General features: G+C 30.8%; 5 protein-coding genes across 5 annotated transcripts; 1 reads left to right on the plus strand and 4 right to left on the minus strand.

The window, feature by feature from the left end:
• Window positions 1-49: 49 nt before the first annotated feature.
• LOC119605473 (ATP-dependent DNA helicase 2 subunit 1) lies at window positions 50-2,144 on the minus strand. The gene has a single exon (XM_037958603.1). It carries the CDS (start codon window positions 2,029-2,031, stop codon window positions 154-156), a length of 1,878 nt encoding a protein of 625 aa, XP_037814531.1. The 5' UTR covers window positions 2,032-2,144; the 3' UTR covers window positions 50-153.
• Window positions 2,145-2,612: 468 nt separating this feature from the next.
• On the minus strand, window positions 2,613-5,409 carry LOC119605470. Its single transcript, XM_037958598.1, has 5 exons — window positions 5,173-5,409; window positions 4,676-4,849; window positions 4,147-4,515; window positions 3,487-3,755; window positions 2,613-3,425 (listed from the first exon to the last, which is right to left on the minus strand). Exons 1-5 carry the CDS (start codon window positions 5,204-5,206, stop codon window positions 3,156-3,158), a joined length of 1,116 nt encoding a protein of 371 aa, XP_037814526.1. The 5' UTR covers window positions 5,207-5,409; the 3' UTR covers window positions 2,613-3,155.
• A 2,045-nt stretch (window positions 5,410-7,454) lies between these two features.
• Window positions 7,455-8,789, plus strand: LOC119605459. Its single transcript, XM_037958575.1, has 3 exons — window positions 7,455-7,922; window positions 7,991-8,166; window positions 8,235-8,789. Exons 1-3 carry the CDS (start codon window positions 7,641-7,643, stop codon window positions 8,665-8,667), a joined length of 891 nt encoding a protein of 296 aa, XP_037814503.1. The 5' UTR covers window positions 7,455-7,640; the 3' UTR covers window positions 8,668-8,789.
• Window positions 8,790-8,881: 92 nt separating this feature from the next.
• LOC119605461 lies at window positions 8,882-9,534 on the minus strand. The gene has a single exon (XM_037958576.1). The coding sequence runs from the start codon at window positions 9,313-9,315 to the stop codon at window positions 8,911-8,913; it is 405 nt and encodes a 134-aa protein (XP_037814504.1). The 5' UTR covers window positions 9,316-9,534; the 3' UTR covers window positions 8,882-8,910.
• A 190-nt stretch (window positions 9,535-9,724) lies between these two features.
• LOC119605458 (contactin) lies at window positions 9,725-18,757 on the minus strand. The gene is made up of 9 exons (XM_037958574.1): window positions 18,633-18,757; window positions 14,450-15,443; window positions 13,476-14,353; window positions 12,607-13,411; window positions 12,372-12,538; window positions 11,266-12,138; window positions 11,036-11,204; window positions 10,650-10,967; window positions 9,725-10,433 (listed from the first exon to the last, which is right to left on the minus strand). The coding sequence occupies exons 2-9, from the start codon at window positions 15,324-15,326 to the stop codon at window positions 10,327-10,329; spliced, it is 4,194 nt and encodes a 1,397-aa protein (XP_037814502.1). The 5' UTR covers window positions 15,327-15,443; window positions 18,633-18,757; the 3' UTR covers window positions 9,725-10,326.
• Window positions 18,758-19,361: the final 604 nt, after the last annotated feature.

Raw genomic sequence — 19,361 nt, forward strand, 5'->3', positions numbered from 1 at the left:
AGCATTAAAACCTTCCAACTCTATAAATTTAAAAAGAAATATGTTGATATTTATTTTTAAAATTTTAATTTTATTAAGAACCAGATTAGTAGTAGCTTTTAGCTTACTTGTATAGCAAAAATTTGAGATGTTATAATCAAATAACAAATACATTTATAAATTATAAATAATATCCATTAGATCTTGTTTTTTGATAGTTTTAGGAGCTTTCTTATTGTAATGTGTACTTAAAATTTCCATTAATTGATCCTTGGTGCAAGAATTTAGAGACTTATTTTTAATCATTTCCTTAATATAGGCTTCATTTTTAACATCAAAGACTGCTGATAATTTAGGTTTCTTAGCGGTGTTCGATGAACCAGAAGTTTTGTCCGCAGAACGTTTTGATACCTCTGGCATTTCTGGACCAAATACTTCTTCAAAGGTGGGTAATAGTTTTTGTATACGTTCCGTTTGAATGTCAGGATTGGGAAAATATTGACTGCCCAATGTTTCATAACTAACATTAAAAGCTAAACTCAATAGTTTCGATTGTAATTGATCCAAATCCGGATCACATAAGATATCGGGCTTATAATCTAAACGGAATTTTTTCATCAGCTTCTCACAGATCTGTAATCCTTCATCGTCGGCATCATTTTCTGGTGTATTCCAATCAGTTAAATTAAAACTGCGTATATAAGTAGCGCACGACAAATACACAATCTTAAAGCCATCATTGAGCATAATGGCTTCATGTGTTTCGGATTCAGCATTTTTCTCAACTGGCACCAAGGCCACATAACGAGGCATGGATTTTCTTCTACACATAAACAGGCAAATGGCAATTTTTTCTTTTTCTATGCATTTTTCCCAAAGGGCACGGAATAGACGTTTTGAACCCTCAATGTGTATATCATCTGGATACATAAAGTTGGCTGTTTTGCAATATATTGCGCTTTTCAAAGAAGAACGCGGCTTAAATCCCAATAGCGACATTCCAGGTGGGTGAAGGTTACGTACTCTATTCACCTGCTCATAGGATAAACGCATTCTTTCGGTTCCCAGATTTATTTCATACCAAGCATTTTTTATATTTACATCTTTTACTTCTTCTGCTGCATCCATTTCCTGATCCTGCTTACGTACCTGCGTAATACGATGTTTACGTACCACAGCACTATCAGTACGTTGCAATAGTACATTCTGTGGTTTCTTACCCTTTTGGTAATAATTGAAATATTGGGCAGAGAGAACCAAATTAGGACCCAAAGTAAATTTAAAATGACCCAAAGAGCGACGTACATAATGTTGCTTAAACTTACGATTGGCTAACATTTCGCGCAGCCTTTTTGGGTCAGTTGGCTCGAAACAATCTATATCGGTGTCCTGAATTAAACAAATAAACTCTTTATAAAATAAATCATAATTAAATATGTCTATCATGGGTATCAGATGGAATTCTACATCTCTTCCCTTTAAGTCGGCAGCTTTTTGTAGAACTTGTCTATAACATTCAGAATCGTGAGGATGCGGCAGCTCAATGTCGGTTAAGTAAACAATTGTGGTATTATCAACCAGATAATTACAATGCTGAACTAAATCCATGCAAAGCCTGAGCATATGAGAAAAGTTACAACCTTCATCTTCAGGCGCTACGCCATATATTTCATCAAATTGTGTTGGCGCCGTTTCGACGAATCTCAGAAACATTTGAACTATAGCAGTGTTTAGTTGGCGTGGCGGTAGAAATACTGCACATTTTTCTGGCATTATTATGTCCTCCAAACAGTTGGGCTCATGAGGTTCTGGCGAATGTTTTGTGTTTGCAAATATCAAACCTATTAAGTCCCTGTCATTTACCATGAGGCCTGATAAAAAGGCTCTGCGTAAAATCACCAAAGCATTGTCCAATAATTCCGATCTATTATACAAATTAGCATCGATAACAAATATAATAGCTTCTCGGCCGCTGAACTTTTTCTGCAATTGATCACCTTCATCTTCGGAATCTGAAATCGATATTTCAAATTCTGGATTCCAGGAACTCATCTTACTTGTTGGAATTCTGTAGTGTTTGGTGAATTATTCTTTGTTATTGAATTTCGTCATAATGACAAAAATTAAAGTGAAGTAAACAAAACAGAGATCTGCGCCGGCTAAAATTAACGTCGCAGGCGGCTGACATTAAACATTTCGGCGGTGACTTAAAATTGTGCATTCAAATTTGTCTAATATTTTAAAAGTTATCATTAACCCTTAAATGCCTGAATATGAATGAATGACCAGTCCAAACATTGACTTCAGGGCAAATAGTATGAGAAATGGAATGAACTAGATTTTCATTTTCTGCGGAAACATCAGCAATTTCGATTTTGTGGCCACCATAATGAATATACTCACCACAAAACTTTATTTATAGCCTAGTTTCAAATAAAATTTTTAGTATAATTAAACTTTTAATTGTCGTTTATTTTGGCACACAAATATGACAGTTTTTTTTTCTTTTTTTAAATTATAGAACCGTTTAATGTATAAATAATAACCACAGAAATATATATTTGTTGATTCTGTTCAGTATACTCTTCTTCTTTATGTGCAATGAAAGATAAAAAATATTACATATGATCTTCTTTAAATTTAATAATTTTTAATATCATTTATTTGAAATAAAGCGTTAATATCAAAATAATATTTTAAATATCAAATTACAGAGGCGCTTTTAATTCAATATTTTTGAAAATAATACATTCATGACAACAATAATACTATAAGTACACTTTAAGGGAGGGAAGAGGTTTGTTATAGAGTTGTAGTTTGGAAAAAGCCAAATAGGTACAATCATATAAAAATTTTTAATACATACAATTTTTTTAAAGAAAATATATTGAGTTAAGTCACAACTAATTGAACGTAAAGTTGTTATCCAAATAATATACTTTGTGGCAATTTTTCCGTTCAACTAGTTCTACTTTTAAGAGAAAAGTGTTTTTTTTCATAAATGTGTATACCTATCTATATATAATATTCAAATGTCTTTTTAAAAAAATATCTAATATAAAAAAATTAATTGTAACCCACAAAAACGAGGTGCAGTCTATCGATTCTAGCACAGCACTCCTATTAAATTCCTAACTAATATATCAGAGTATCGAGATGATGGTGTTGCCAACACTTTAGAAAATTAATGATTTAGGAAATAATTTCTGTTCAATATAATCATCTACCATGGCCTTGACAAGATCAGTAGTAACTTTGGGATGTTTTAATTGATAGCCAAATTCTTTTAGTTTCGTATTATCCAAATTCAAGTGCTTATGATATAACTGCTCTTCGTCCAAATATGGTGTGAGTGGTGTATTGGTTAAACCATTTTGTTGGCAAATTTCCGCCCATGGCGATAAATGTTTATCGTTAATTTCGCTTACGGTGTCGGAAAGACTTAGCTGTAAATAAATAGATAATTTGTTTAATACTAAATGATTTGTAAATAGGTATTTTAAATACCTTAGTAAGATTTGACATTACTATGCCAAAGTAGTCAATATTAATGGAGAATATTTCAGCTAATATATCACTAATCGTCCCCTGTGTAGATTCAGCGTCATCAACTATATTATACGTCTCACGTTTAGCCTTCGGACTTGTAGCCAAATCCCAAACGGCAGCACTAACATCATCAACATGTACTGTTGATATTCTCATAGCATCATTCCATAAGAGTTTCATAGTCTCATTTAAATGTTTGTAAATGGCGGCAATTATGATACGTGGCACTGTAATTATCATAATAAGGAATTTGGTTTGTTAATACATATTATCCTAATCGGGTTAAAAACAAGTAGGAGTTCTATATTCGGCTTTGCTAAATCTTAAATAAACTTCAATAAGTCAAATTGATTTTTTCCCAAAAACGTTTCTATAGAATAAATTGCCCCAAAAATTATTCTATAACAAACTTCTATAGAAAAACTTTCGTCTCAAAATCTGTTCTATATAAAATTATGTTATAAAAACAATTTGATAGAACATTTTGTTCAGATAAATAAAGCGTTTCGTACCTAATTTTTTTTTAAATCGCACCATATATAGAAAATATTCAGTTTTTGTTAAATGTTAAAGAAATCTTATCACGGCAAGTGTAACACAAAAATTATTTTAACTTACTCAAATAACGCTTATCACCAAAACCATATACAACCGGCAAACGTACAACAGTATAATCAAAGTTCTCCATTGCCTGTAATTCTTTTTCAACTTTTAGTTTATATTTTGCAACAGCTGTCCAGGGATCATGTTTGCAATCTTCTTTTAAGGCATACTTTTCAGAGCTGTTTACACATCCCGAGCTAAATTCAATGTAACGCTGAGCCTTAATATTTACGGCTTCATTGGCACAGTTAAGACTCAATTTTAGAATGCCCTCCTTGTAAACGGCATCTGTTTGATTGGGACGAGTTTCAGCGGCACAATTAAATATCAAATCCCACGAACGACCAGTTGTTGGGTGTGGTGCAAAAGCATTTTTACAGGAATCTAGAAAATACAGAGAAATAACAAAATATATGATAAGAAATTTTAAAAATAATAATATGTACAAATGCATAGATTATTTTATAAAACTGCCCACATTATGCATCAACAGAATGGAAGAATGAAAGAAAATAAGAACCAACAAAAATAGAAGCCTACTTACTTTGATTTATCAGATTGGCACTGCAAAATTCAACTTTTTCGTTGTCAAAGGCTTTCGATTGTTTTGTATTCAGCCAGGCCATCTGTGGAGGCGTTTTATCAACTACACGTATTTCCTGTGACAAATCATTCTCCACTAAATACGTTAATAAATTGCGTCCAATGAAACCGCAACCTAAAAATAACCAAAATGATTAATAAATATTATATTAAAAAGGCAGTCAATCATACATAAATCAGAATTCAAATTTTAAAAATATGAACTCCCTTAAAACCACCTATAAAAAGTATTAGAGCCAACTTTAAGCTGACCACTGGAGGGCACTTTAATATACATATTCATATGTATGTACATATGTATATATGTATGTAAAAAAAATATTTTTTACATACATTCGTATATAAATATGTACATAACAAGTGGTCGTTTCTTTTTTGTTTGTCCACCTATTACTCATTCGTAGTATTTGTCATATTACTCCAAATTGTTCATCTTACCTCCCAATAATAAAACTGTTGGTTTTTCCGACATTGCTGTTTTTCTTTACTTTTTTGATTTAGGAAACCTTAAACTTTTCTTTTTATTACTTATTTTTTTATTTATCAGACAACAATAATGTATTATGCAAATGTAAAACCGCTGGGAATATTATTGTAATCTTTTTTTTTTGAATTAACAATGCAAAGATCTGCGCAGACAAGAATTAAGAACGGCGTTGGCAAGCACTAATAATTTCGTCGACGACTTTTAAACGATTGTAAGCCGGCAAAATTTTCAGTTGTTTTTAGCGATATTTTGAAATATCGGAATTTTAAAATAGGGATCTAATTAAATTTAATATAAATAACAAGTAAGATGCAATATTCGCATCGTCGAACTTATATTCTCTTCAAAATAATACAAATCAGCTAAGATATGGGTAAAATTATATAATTATAAATTTTGCCATTTTTAAGATAAATATTCGATCGGCTTTAAGTCAAATCGACGCAGAGATCTTCAAAGAAAAAATGCGAATCAAACACAAGAGAGGAAAATTACAGAATTGTTTTAATAAGTACTAAAGAAAAATAGTAATGTTTAAGTCATGCATGATTGAAACAAACTATTGTACATTATTTAAAAAAATCAAGTAGATTTTTATTTTACAATTTATGAAAATCCACATTGAAATTGAAAAATATAACATTTTGCCCTCAATAAAATATAAATCATATTTTTATTGAATCCTCATGATAAGGAAATTTTTTAAGAGTTTTGAATTTTTTTTGAAGAATCGTCGTAATCTGCTTAGAAGCTTTAAAAAGTCGAAAATTAAAAAAAAAAATGTCGATATAAAATAATATGTAATTAAAATATTTTTTTTGCTACAGTCTGACATAGTTATTGTTACAATTTCTAATTCTGTGTCTGTAATTAATAACAAGTAAGAAATTATAGTCGGGCGTGGCCGACCATATGATACCCTACACCAGTTATGAATATTAAATGTGATTTATTTTTCATAATAAAGCATTTATCTTCAATATTCCCTTGTTCCGATACATTTAAGCAATTTATGGATGAAAAACAAATTTTCTGAAATAGGCTTTATATGGGGGCTAGGGGCAAATATGGACCAAGCCCGCTAAAATTTTGTGAATATATTTATATTGACATAATATTTTATTGTGCTGAATTTCATCGCGATATTTGTGTTTATAAGCTAATTTGGGACATCCAAGTAATTTTCTGAAGGGGACTTTGTATGGGAGCTAGGGTCAAATGTGGCCCGATCTTTATGAAATTTGGCAGGGTCATCAAGGCTTCTATAAAACTTAGTTGTGCCGTATTTTATCGATATATCTGTATATTTAACATAATTATGAGCTCAGAAGCCCTTTTCGGGGGGATCTGTTCTATGGGGGCTAGGTGAAATAATGGACCGATCTTAACCATTTTCAATAGGCTTCGTCCTTAGGTCAAATAAAACGTGCGTGCCAAATTTCATCCAATTATCTTGAAAATTGCGACCTGTACCTTGCGCACAAGGTTTACATGGACAGCCAGCCAGACGGACGGACATAGCTTAATCGACTCAGAAAACGATTCTAAGCCGATTGGTATACTTTAAGGTGGGTCTAGGACGAATATTTTTGTATGTTACAAACATCAGCACAAATCCAATATACCCTCCCCACTAAAGTGGTGTAGGGTATAAAAAGAAATCTCTTATATTTGAATGTTTTTTTTTCTCGATTAAGAACATATGCACTGGAATAATTATGTTTTTAACATAAGTATTAAAAAAGAAGTCAAAAAGTGACAGTGTCAAAAATTGGATTTTTAAAAAAATTAGAAAAGTCGAAAATTTCAAAATTATAAAGCGACACTGCCACACATCAAATTTTTGATTGTGTTAGTGAAAAACTCACATGTATATATGCGGTGTGAGTTTTTTTACTAACACAATCAAAAAACTTACCGTTTGAGTCAAACAATTTGATGTGTCGCCAAGGCGCTTAAAAGGTCGAGTTTTCATAAATTACATATGTCGAATTACATTGATATCATCGCTGTCATGCATAACTGAAGCTTCATACTTAATTATACAACTCTGCATGAATATATTAAATAAATATTGCCAGTCCCTTTTAAGATTGTTAATTGCGGGGAAAGTTTTTTGTATAAAACATAATTTCATTATTTATAGATCACTATTTACAGGGAATTTGTATTTTTAATATTTTTATAATTATTTAAGAAAATATATTTTCTCGTTCTTAAAAATGATATGTTATATAATTTGGAGAATTTCCATTAATTTTGTAAACAACAACTTTTAAAAACTTGGCAACCCTATTGTTATCAAAGATTTAAAACAAATTTGTTTTAAAAATATTTAGCGCTTCTCATACTAATTTCTTACTTATTTTATCGCAAACTGTAATTTGATTTAACCCTAGTATTTAAAAATTACAAAAGTATGTCTTTAAAGAAACAACTTGATTTATATATAGAAGTTGATGTCCTAACAGCGGGGACAACGGCGGAAGTTGTCAATGCAATCTTGGAATCATTATTGTATCAAAGGAACCAGATACCATTTGTTTATAAAACCTATCGATATTATGTCAACAAATGGTTAGAACAGGAACAGAAGCAATCAAAACTTGACAACGAAATCTGTGGAGTGCAAAGTTTTCAGGTGCAACGAAAGAAACAACAAGCTACCGCCACCAAGGAAGCTATAAGCGCCATGAGAGAGGTTTGTTTATAAAGTAATTTAAAATTAACTTGGTAAATAGAAATTAATATTACAATTTATGTAAACAGACTATTAAAAAGGCCTTTGAAAAGAAACCTATAAAATCTTTAAGATTTTTGTTTGGCTCCACCATATTTACCGCCAAGGAATGTTATACGTTACACATACCTACTGAAAATATTGCAATGAACCATTTTCATGACCATCATAGTATATCACCGGCCAAACTAAATCAAACCTTATTGTAAGTTTTAAGTTATGGAAATAAGCAATTCAATGAAAAAACTAAAATATTTTTTATATTTTTCTTAGATCTCTATTAACGAGTGAAGATCTTTATGGCATATTTTCTCATAATTTAAATCCTACTAACATGTATTTGGAATTAGAAATAATGGAAAATGAAAATCCCAACTTAATATCTAGTAAGGAAGCCCTCAACAAATCACAAATATTTCCCAAAGATTTTTCATCATTACCGGCCAGCTGTAAGGACATTCATATACATTTAATGCATAAACCCGTCGCCACTATTGATTATAAACAACTTAAATGTTGTAAAGATCTACAAGTGTTCGAGGATCTAATAAGTTTAAATTTGGACGATGCCAGCGAACGACAGGACAATGTTAATAATAAACTGTTTAAATCATATCCAAATTCAACACCTGCTTGGTGGGAAGCTGAAATTGTTATACGCGGTTTTAAGGATCAACCTACTAAGGGGTTTAATATTTGGTCATAATTTTTTTTTAAGAATATTGGGATAGTTTTCAACCGCTATGGACTTTTTAATTAGATTACTTTTTTTAATAAATAGATGACGTATTTTGAATAAAGTTTTTAGATTTAATAAAAAAGAACTTACACCATGAATTTAACAATAATTTAGAAATAAGGTCTATGGAATAATCTTCCATAACAAAATTATTAAAACTGTATTCACTGAATGTGCGGCTACCTATACAATTTTAAATCTATTTATTCATCAAACTATTTTCCAATGATCTCTTGCCTCTAACAACTTCTTACAAGCACAATGATTGGTTAATGTTTTCGGATCCCTTAAATGTTGTTGCAACAAATCTTTGGCCACTTTTTGTAACGCTGAAGTTTGGCATATATTTAGATCACATTTTTGTAGAAAGAGTATTTTATATCCTGGTAACCATCCATATGTTTGATTTGTATACCGCGGTACTTTTGAATGACAACGCGCATCATGTTTACGAACCTTTTCAAGTTTTTGCTCATAATATAAAATTTTCGAACTTTCCGTTGTTTTCGCCCGTTTATCAGGCGGAGACCAAAATTTCTCCGTTATTGGTTTCTGGCGATAATTTGCATTGAATTTATGGTAATCTGACGTAGGTTTTGGAACACAACAACTCATAATAACTGATTAAATTAGAAAGGAAAATTTTAAATGTAATGTAAATTTATTTTTTTAAATTATTTTAGAAATTGCCAGCCCTATTATGAATAACAATTTCCAGGGATTTTTTCTGAGTGATTACTCTTTATAGCGATTAAAAAGGAGATACTCTGGAACCGATTATCAAAACAACTCTTTTGCAACAAACCAAATTTAAAGCACAATAAATATATATGTATGGGTATGCAAAGGTATGCAAAGGTAATATGCATGCCAAAAGAAAGATATTTGAAAAACCTTTTATTTGATATGCATTAAGCGTAGATGTTGCTCGAAAAATTGGGTGAAAATATGGGTTTTTTGTGGATGTTACTCACTGCTGAAAATGCTTAATTATGAAAAAAAATTTTAGAAAAAGACAAAAATATAAAATTTTAAAAAAGATATGATTTTTTTATTAATAATTACGAAAGAACAAATAAATGGACGAAATACTTAAGAACATTAATAAGGGCAAAACAAAAAAGATGTTTTTATATTAAAACATATAGATAGAACTATATAAAAGAGAAATATAAAATAACATACGCAATACTATATAATCGAATATAAACTTATAAATATGTATGTTATGTATTTTTTGTATATAATAAAATATCTTAATTTGTATATAAATCTTAATTATATAATAAGGGCACTTTAAGAGCGTTATATTTAGTTATAAATAACTAAACTATATATAACATACAAATAGTTTTGTTTGCTTTATGTTTTTTTTTTTTAAAAAATGGAATTAATAATTGTTTTGCTTAAAATCTACTTTGTGGGATATTCTTTTGGATATATTCGAATTGTTTGTATTTGTTTTTTCTTCTTTATAAGTTTATAATGACTGCATTTAATGGACGGAATGTTTGCAGTTACATGTTTTTCACATTTGAGATTTTTTGTTAAAAAATTTTGTTTCTTATCGCTTTGCTAATTTAACTGTGCGTTATTTGCTTTAAAAACGAATAAATTAATAATCAACTAATTGTTAAATAATGAGGCAGATATGAATGTTAAAATGGTTACGATTAATAAAGTATTGACATTAAAATTATAGCGACGATCGGCATGATTTCGTGTTGTTTTACCTAAAATACAAGAGAAAGATGTGTTAACAGTTATAAAAATAAGTGGATAAGTGAATTTAGTGGTTTCATTATGTTATTTTGGCAAATTACCATATATGTATGTACTTTACATAACTCTGTTAACTTAACGGTCTTTGCATAACATACATGTTAAGTTGCCGATATAACTTCCGTAGCCAATTTCACACAATTTTATAAAACCAAAAAATGTCTTACCCATTTGGAAATGAACCGTAGGACTAGACATGCGTCCATCACCGCCGTTGCTGAAGGCCAATATACGCATGTTATACATTTTACCCGGCGTTAGATTTGTTATATAGGCTTCGAGTTTTTGTCCCACTGGTATTATTGTATCATTTGCCGTTATCATATTTTGATCAGACTCCCAGACACGCACCTTATAGCCCTCTATAGGTTCTTCATCTTGTGCCGGTGATACATAACGCCACACTGCTCGTACAGTTGAAGGATTAACACCGAACACATGCACCGAAGAAGGTGGTTTTTGTGGTGCCTTTCGATAAGTACGTTCTGAAATATTTTAGAAAATTTTAGTTAAAAATATTTTTAAGATTCACAATTTTTAATCTTCAAAATACCTTCGAAACGTTCACTTTCTGGTCCTTCGCCGGCAGCATTGTAAGCCATTACTTTAACAAAATAATAAGTATCGGGCTGTAGACCTACAATTAAAGCCCAATTGCGTACGGTACGTGATAAATAGTAAACAGCATCTTCTTCCTGATGTGTAGTCTTCCAGTATTTGATCTAAATATAACATTATTGATTAGCATATTTAAAAGTTTTTTTTTTTAAATAAATAACTCACTCTGTGACCAATAAGTTTTCCTCTTATATTTTCGCGTGTTAAATCAATGGGCTGCCAAGTGACATTGAAAGCTGTTGAATTGTATGCTAAAGCTATGGGTTTTTGTGGTGCCACTTGTGGCATATCTTCGGCAGAATATATTACTACAGGTTCACTTTCAGGGCCTTTTCCAATATTATTTATGGCTTGTACTTTGACTTCATATTCTGTGTAGTAGTTATTTATGGGCACATTCACCACAGCCATTCCAATATGATCTGCTCTCTTCACAATATCCGTAGCCCATTCAAATTTACCTTTAAGTCTATAGAATATCTTATAATGTATACCATGACTATGTTGTTCTTCAGGCAATAGAGGATCCCAGGTTATGGTAAGATCTCCTATCTTACCACCACCACCTCCAACATTACGTGGCGCTATGTAGGGTTTATCCTCATGTGTACTATAGATAGGTGAGGGAGCTGAGGGTATACCAATGCCTAAATCGTTAACGGCCGCTACACTAAACTCATATGAAGACCAGGGTGTTAAGTTGGTTACTTCTGCTTGCTGTCTACCAGTGTAGCGATCAACTTCCCGCGCCTGGACATGTGTAGATACATTGACCCAGGTACGATTCCAATTGGTACGACCCAATATATTATAATAACGTATAGGACGACCATTTGTAGCGCCATCAATCCATTCAATAATTGCTCTAGTCTTTCCAACATCAATAACCTGCACGCCACCCGGTGCCCCGGGAGATCCTTCAATAACTACATTTGTTTTGGCCGAAATTTCATTGACAGAAGATTTAACAACACATTCGTAATCTCCGCCATCCAACATTGTTACATTGTGAACAGTTAAGCGGTTATAGTCGATAATCTAAAGTATGTATGAGTATGAGTGAAAAAAATGTCTTTAATTCGATCAACAAAATTATCTAAGTAAATATCTGCGGCCTCATATGTGATAGAATAAGCGTACATTTCAAAAATACATTTCGATAACGAAATTAATCTAAAATGTACTAGATTTAGTCTACTTAAAGTTATTACATAACAATGTTATACGTGATATACTTATACTTATTTCAACTATTATTGTCTCCTACTTACAATTCGTTCTGTGCCATCATGATTATTACGCAAAACTTCACCATTATGTTTCCAAACGTAGGCAACATCCAACAGTTCATCATAACTAGCTTCACATTGTAAATATATTAAATCATGGACTTGAGTTGTTATACGCAAAGGTGGCGTTTGTATAAAACGTAATTCCTCTACATGGAAAGATATTAAAAACATTAAAAAGTGTTTACAATTATATAAATAACCCACAAAAACTTACGCAACACAATTAGACGTGAACGAGATTCATCTGAACCGGCAGAATTGGAGGCCACACAAGTGTACACGCCTTCGTCATCTCTAGAAGTGGGTGATATAATTAGAGTACCACTTGGCAATATACGTCTATGACCACCCGCACCAATAACTTGACCATCTTTCTTCCATTGAAACTTGGGACGTGGTGCTGCTTCCGGATCACATACTATTGTTGTATTGCCATTGTGTACAGCATATATTTCAGATTCTAAAGGATGTTTCTTGAAAGAAGGCTTCATGGACAACACCCTCAATTGAGCTGAGGAGAAGGCCGTTTTCAATTGATTCGAAGCACCACACTGATACATGCCATCATCACGATCAGCATCAAGATATTTTATGGTTAAAACATTATCTTGTATTATAAAACGATCCTTATCGATATTTTCGGGATCTAAACGTTCGGCATTCTTATACCAGGTGTAATTAACATCAGGTATGGCAAAGGATTCACAGATGAAGGTAACATCACTATTATAGTCTTTTATTTGATCCTTTAAAGGTATTGTAAATTGTGGTTTCATTTGTATATTGATGAAAATCGATTTTTCTATAGTTTTGCGTGGATTTGAGATGGTACAAGTATATTCGCCATTATCATTGGTGGTGGCATTTTGTATGATTAAAACTCGATTATAGTTTATGGTATAGGCATTACGTTGTAAAGGCTGGCCACGTCTAGTCCAATTATATGAAGGTATTGGATAACCAAAAGCCATACATTCTAAGCGTATCTCATCACCAGCTATAGGAGCTTCTGGGAAAACCTTTAGGAATTGTAATAACAATAAGTAAAAATATTAAAATCTAAAATATTTCAGTATAACTAACCTTTGGGAAAGAGTTGGAGAATATTAAAGCTTGGTAATTACTATTGGGCTTAACACGTAAAGGAAAGAAGGGGCCATTTCTTCCTGTATCGGATACCAAAGTTTGAACAGTACAAGAATAATTGGCCCTATCGACTGTTTCAATGAATGAGAAGTACAAAGCACCATCATGCGACACAAAAACACGCTGATCTTCTTCAACAAAATTGGGAAAATAATCCCTGGACCAATAGTATTTAACCTCAGGATAATGTTGTGGAGGATCACAGAATATCGATTTACCCCAGTTCATTTCACCCGTTTCTGCTGAACGTTTTAAATTGAATTCCATTATGAAACCAAAATTCAAATGAGCACTTTCCGAACGTATACGACCAAATTTATTTTCAGCTACACAATGGTAGGCACCCTGATCTAATGCCTGTTTGGGATCGTAAATAATTAGGTTACCTCCGGATACCGTATAACGATCATCTTTTAATGGATCAATAGCTTTATATTCCAAGGTATCATTCTCATAAACCTCACGATACCAACGATATGTGGGTGTGGGATAACCGCCAGCTAAACAACTTAGGGATACATCATTAATTAGACGATTTTTACTTGTATCGAATGTGGTATCATTTGGCTGTTTCACAAAGTAAGGACCTCGTGGTATTTTCTCATAGTCACGTATATCGAAACCATAATGGAAAGGACGTTTACTTTCCAGTTTAATATTGATATTATCAGGATTGTATAGTTGCTTTGATTCGCAAATAAACAAATTCAATTCCATATCATATGCTGGCATAAACATCCAACGATCATTTTTCTTTGAGAAGGCATAGACTAAACGATCACGTACATATCCATTGTCATTAAATTGACCAGGACCTTAAAAAATTTTATTTGTTTGTTAAAATTTTTAATTATGCAACATTTTAGAAAATAACTCGGTATAATAATACTTAGCATTACGTTTTAACTTACCTATAAAGCCACGTAAATTATTTTGATTTCTGTTCGCGGAACCACCAATTGTATTATAATATTGATTGGGATTATTACGATTGTTATAATCATTGAAACTATTTTGTACCAGAAAACGATTATCATGTAAATCTTCATTTTCAATGGCCTGATCTTCATCAAATGAAAAGGAATCTTCGATCATTAGGAAAGGCGTGCCATCATCATTGCCCCAGCTATTGACACCCGTCTGGCGAGCGGATGTCCAGAAACGATTTTGCCGATGGTTTTGTAATATTAAATGCTTTAGAATAAATGAATGTTTCTCAACATTATCGACATTTAACAATTCTGCGTTATAAGCTTTACAAATCTTTTTCGCATCAATCCAATTACGTTTTGGTGAACGTATGAAACGATAACATTCTTGTCTAAACGATATCCAATGTTCGGGACAATAATTCAGATCATCACTATAGTTATCTAAATAACTACTACCGACAGATGAGTATGTATTGGTATTTGTATTTAAATTACGATTAAATGGATCGTAAGCAGGACTTTGACCACCCAATAATGTATTACCAGTGCCTCCCGTAAGCTGACGATTTATATTTGATTGTGAATCATAATAGGTATTGTAATTCTGTTGTCCTAGAACAGTACCACTGTTAAGCGTATTTGTATTTCCTGTCAGCTGTTGCTGATCCTGTATTGAGGTTAAGAGAGGATTATCGTATTGCGTAGAACCGATCTGTTGATTTGATTGGGTGTTCGTATATTGGGGATTATAACGTGGTTGATATGTTTGTGGATCATTAGATAATTGTGCTTTAACTACATTTATTACTAATATAAATGCCAATAGTTGGTGGCAGTTTATTTTTGGTTGAAACATGTTGGTTATTAAAACTTTTTTGTAAATCGTTATTTAAAGGCACATTTTTTGTAGTTAAATTCGTTTATGTTTTAAAATAAGTACTATAAAAGAAGTACTTTAAAATAAGTAGATGTACTAAAATTAAAAAAAATGTTTTGTTGTTAAATATAAATTAAAACGATAGACTTAAACTATACTGAGGAGAATATGCGTTTGTGCTGATGCTTCCAAAGTGTTAAAAATCACATAATGGTACTAAACAGGACAACTTTCAAAACTTTTCTAATCCTTTGATTCTAATCAAATTTTAATGGGAATAACAGAAAAAAATAATATATAACTGGAATGAATTTTGTAATTAATTGTATGAATCGAACATGACTTTTTCCCAAACCATTTTTATTCAAAATATTAAAAGTTCATAGAATGTATTAATTTGCACATGATGGAATTTTTTGAATTTTTACTTTTTTTCTGCAATATTCATGAAAAAAATTGCTAACAAAGTCTATTATTTTTTTTTTTATTTTTTTATTTATTTTCATTTTATTTAATCGAGGCCTAAAGGGCCATATATGATTAATATATTATAATTGGTAATGTTTGTACAACTATGTATAATCTAATTATATACATTTATATATATATGAGTTTACAATTTTATAAATTCGTTATGCTGGAAATTAGCTACATAAAATTCTCCAATTGAAGCATGGATGCGAATAAGGGCGTAAAGACCACCTTTTCAAAATCGCGTTTTTTCGCATAATTATATTAAACTAACCTTTTTACATCTATTCATAAAAAAATAAATTGAAAAATATAAATTTTTCGCTAAAATAGATAGTTTTAAAAGCACGATTTTTAAATACTATTTATTTTTTTGGGTAAAAAATATTAGCAATTTAATGTATTTTCTGTAAAAAATCGTATAAATTTTAATTCTAATTGCAGCAAATTTGCAGAATGGTTGGAAAACATTTCAAATTTATTAATTTTTTAATTATATTGCAAAAAAAAAATATTATTGAATGAATTATTTAAGTATGAAAGTGTGGACAAGAAGAAGGGCGTATATCCATAACTATAGTTATATTTTAAAAAATTATTATATCTTGTTATTTTCGGATTATTTTAGTTAAAGAGGTCCTATCCAATTTGATAATGAACTAAGATAATAATGTGGTTCGCTGATTTTGACAATAACGCAATAAGGTGCGATTTTTTTGGTATAGTAGGCGTTTTTAATATAAATCTAGTAGAGAAATATCTAATTTGGTGTTCCTGTTTAATAAATTAAAAATACATATAAGTATGTATGTATAAAAATACTAAAAAATATATTTTTTTTTGGTTTTTATTTTAATTATTTATAAGGATAATGAAGGATGTCCTTGAAACTTTAGCAAATGATGCTCTAGACTGTTATGTTGAGGCTGTCCAAGTTTTATATAATAAAATAATTAAGAAGTATATAAAAATAACATTTATTTATATATACTTTCAACTAAAATATATGGATATATGCCCTTATTCCATTTTAGAAAAATTTCAAGTATTAATTTTGGCAAGTTGTGACTCGAATTTTTTACTGAGTTTTAGCACAGGGATAGATGTGAGTTATATTTATGCATATATGTGAAAAAAGTAGGAAAAAATGCCGATTTTAAAGTTTTATGATGTTTTTATCGTCTCCTGTAAAATTTCCCAAATGGTTTATACGCCCTTATTGGGCTCCATGCTTCAATTATTTCTTTTTAATAACTGGAATGGAAATATTGAAGTTCCTTAATTCAATGGGAAGCGAATTCCATAACCTTGATGTTCTTATTAAAAATGATCTCTCAAATGAGGAATTTGATATTCGGGCATTAATATATGAGGATTTCGCGTAGACTGCGATAAATTAAAGCATCTAAAATGAGCCTCTGGTGATTTATCTTTCATTATGCGATACATTATTATCAAATTATGAACATTAATAAAATTTCTAAATTTCTAAAAATCGCGTTGCATAACTGGATTCATGATCTCTTATATTAAGCCTAAATACATATCTTATTATTCGATTAAATACATGCTGCAGTCTCCTAATTTGACTTCCAGTTGTTCCACTATATGTATATCTCTAAACAATACCGAATGTGTGTCATTAGAAGTGATTGGGCTAGATTGACAATCTAAATTATATAAAGTACGCAATACACAACAGACTTTAGCAGAAACGTCCGATATATGGTGCCCAAAATTTAAGCCACTGTCTAATGTTACATTAATGTCATTATAAAGGCCTCAGCTTCTTCTTCTAAATCCGTTCAGAAACTTAAAATCGGTTGAGATTCGATGAAGTTAGAGCTTAAAGATATGAAAAACCGATTTTTACCCGTACCTCAAGATTTTGGAGGTGTTTGCGAAATTTCAAAAACAGGTTCATCTTCTACTCGGATCCGTCTTTCAGAAAAATGGTATCACTTCCCAGGTATTTATTTTTGTCGCATAGTGTAATAACTTATTTAATAGATACAAATTTATCGTTTGCAATAAAGATGAAACAAATATGAAAGTAATTAAAAAGCACATACACAAAATCAATACTTTCAAGTACACAATTTGTTTACGTTTTCAATCCATATCAAATGGTGGTTGATTAATACAGTAGGTGAGGGAGGTTTTTTATGCGTAGTATATAATTCATTAATGGAATTTAAATGTACATCTTCTTTAATTGTATGAAACAAATAAACAAATCTTTAGTAATTACCCAAACAAGATAATAAAAATCGGAATGATTCCTAAACAAATAAATATAGCAAATTAAAAAAGGCTATTCACATAAACAAATTAAAATGGAATCTATTTAAAATCAAAAATAAAAGCTTAGCAAATTAAACACTTTCATACTGTTTTAACAATGAGTAGATGAATGTAGGTGTGGTCGGTCAATTCATAATTAATTTAATTAGTAAAACTATCACAAGATTACCACTTTTCATTTACAATTTTAAGAATACAAGTATTATTCTAATTACAATTGTTTTTTCTTTGGCCACCTTTATTTTCTACAATTGTTTTGACACCTGACGCTGTGACAGAGCAACGTAAACAAAAAAATACTCTGCTCTGCCTCTGTTGCTTCACTGCCAACGTTTCTACACTTTATTACAACAACAAGGTTTATTAGTAAGCTTGTCTTAAACCACACCTTAATTAAAATGTTTAACACTATTAGATTTTTATTTTAATCCATAAAATGACACTTTTTGTTAAATATTTTGGACATAATTTTTAAAATGATATTTAACTATAAGAATTTATTAAAATTACCGTTTTACTATATGTTTTTTTTAAGAAATAAACGTTTTTAAAATATATTTTCGAGGAGCACAACAAAACAGTTGAACCAAACACGTCTAATCGGAAAGAATGAATGAAATACAAACTAACGAGTAACGAGTAATTACACATTTCTGGCTTTGTTGTAGTGCTGCCAGATAGCGGATTTAGTAAGCAATAGCTTCACATTCTTTTTTTAAAATAATTATAAAATATTGACATACACTGTTTACATTTTTGATTATTACTACTTTCACATACAGCCCTGTGTTTTTAATTAATCAGCTGTACATTAAAAACAACAAAGCAACAAGAAATAGAAATAAGGAAAAAAAGAACCGAAAAGAAAGAAGGAGATAAAAAAAGAGAGAAAGTGAAAAAGTGAAAAAGAAAAATAATAAAATTGAATGAAAATATCTATTTACACCAAACACTTTAGTAAAGACTACAATAAAAACATATGTTTCGGTGGTCTTTTCCAATGATTGACAAGTTACTGAGAGTAACAACAACGGAAGAAATAGCAAATGTAGAGAAAAAATTCGAGTTTTTGGGAATTAGTGGCAACACCACGGGGGAAAAATAAATTACATAGCATATAAAAAGAACAGGGTGCACTTATAAGGTGAAGTCAATTCAACAGCTGATTGTTATTAATGAAAATTGTTTTTAATGAAAACTGTTTAAATTGTAGTAATAACAAACAAAATTTCCACACAA

This window comes from Lucilia sericata, unplaced genomic scaffold, assembly GCF_015586225.1.
Source record: "Lucilia sericata isolate MDLA Ls3-8-SP2 unplaced genomic scaffold, ASM1558622v1 Contig000489F_arrow, whole genome shotgun sequence".
NCBI lineage: Eukaryota > Metazoa > Arthropoda > Insecta > Diptera > Calliphoridae > Lucilia > Lucilia sericata.

Coding starts and splice junctions, on each gene's coding strand:
- LOC119605470 (XM_037958598.1), bottom strand. CDS start 5,206: ATGTCGGAAAAACCAACAGTTTTATTATTGGGAG. Junction 4,850..5,172: donor AACAGTTTTATTATTGGGAG/GTAAGATGAACA, acceptor GGTTATTTTTAG/GTTGCGGTTTCATTGGACGC. Junction 3,756..4,146: donor TGGTGATAAGCGTTATTTGA/GTAAGTTAAAAT, acceptor TGATAATTACAG/TGCCACGTATCATAATTGCC.
- LOC119605458 (XM_037958574.1), bottom strand. CDS start 15,326: ATGTTTCAACCAAAAATAAACTGCCACCAACTATTGGCATTTATATTA. Junction 11,205..11,265: donor GAAAACTTATTGGTCACAGA/GTGAGTTATTTA, acceptor TGTTATATTTAG/ATCAAATACTGGAAGACTAC. Junction 10,434..10,649: donor TACGGTTCATTTCCAAATGG/GTAAGACATTTT, acceptor CTTGTATTTTAG/GTAAAACAACACGAAATCAT.
- LOC119605459 (XM_037958575.1), top strand. CDS start 7,641: ATGTCTTTAAAGAAACAACTTGATTTATATATAGAAGTTGATGTCCTA. Junction 7,923..7,990: donor CTATAAGCGCCATGAGAGAG/GTTTGTTTATAA, acceptor TTATGTAAACAG/ACTATTAAAAAGGCCTTTGA. Junction 8,167..8,234: donor AAACTAAATCAAACCTTATT/GTAAGTTTTAAG, acceptor TATTTTTCTTAG/ATCTCTATTAACGAGTGAAG.
- LOC119605461 (XM_037958576.1), bottom strand. CDS start 9,315: ATGAGTTGTTGTGTTCCAAAACCTACGTCAGATTACCATAAATTCAAT.
- LOC119605473 (XM_037958603.1), bottom strand. CDS start 2,031: ATGAGTTCCTGGAATCCAGAATTTGAAATATCGATTTCAGATTCCGAA.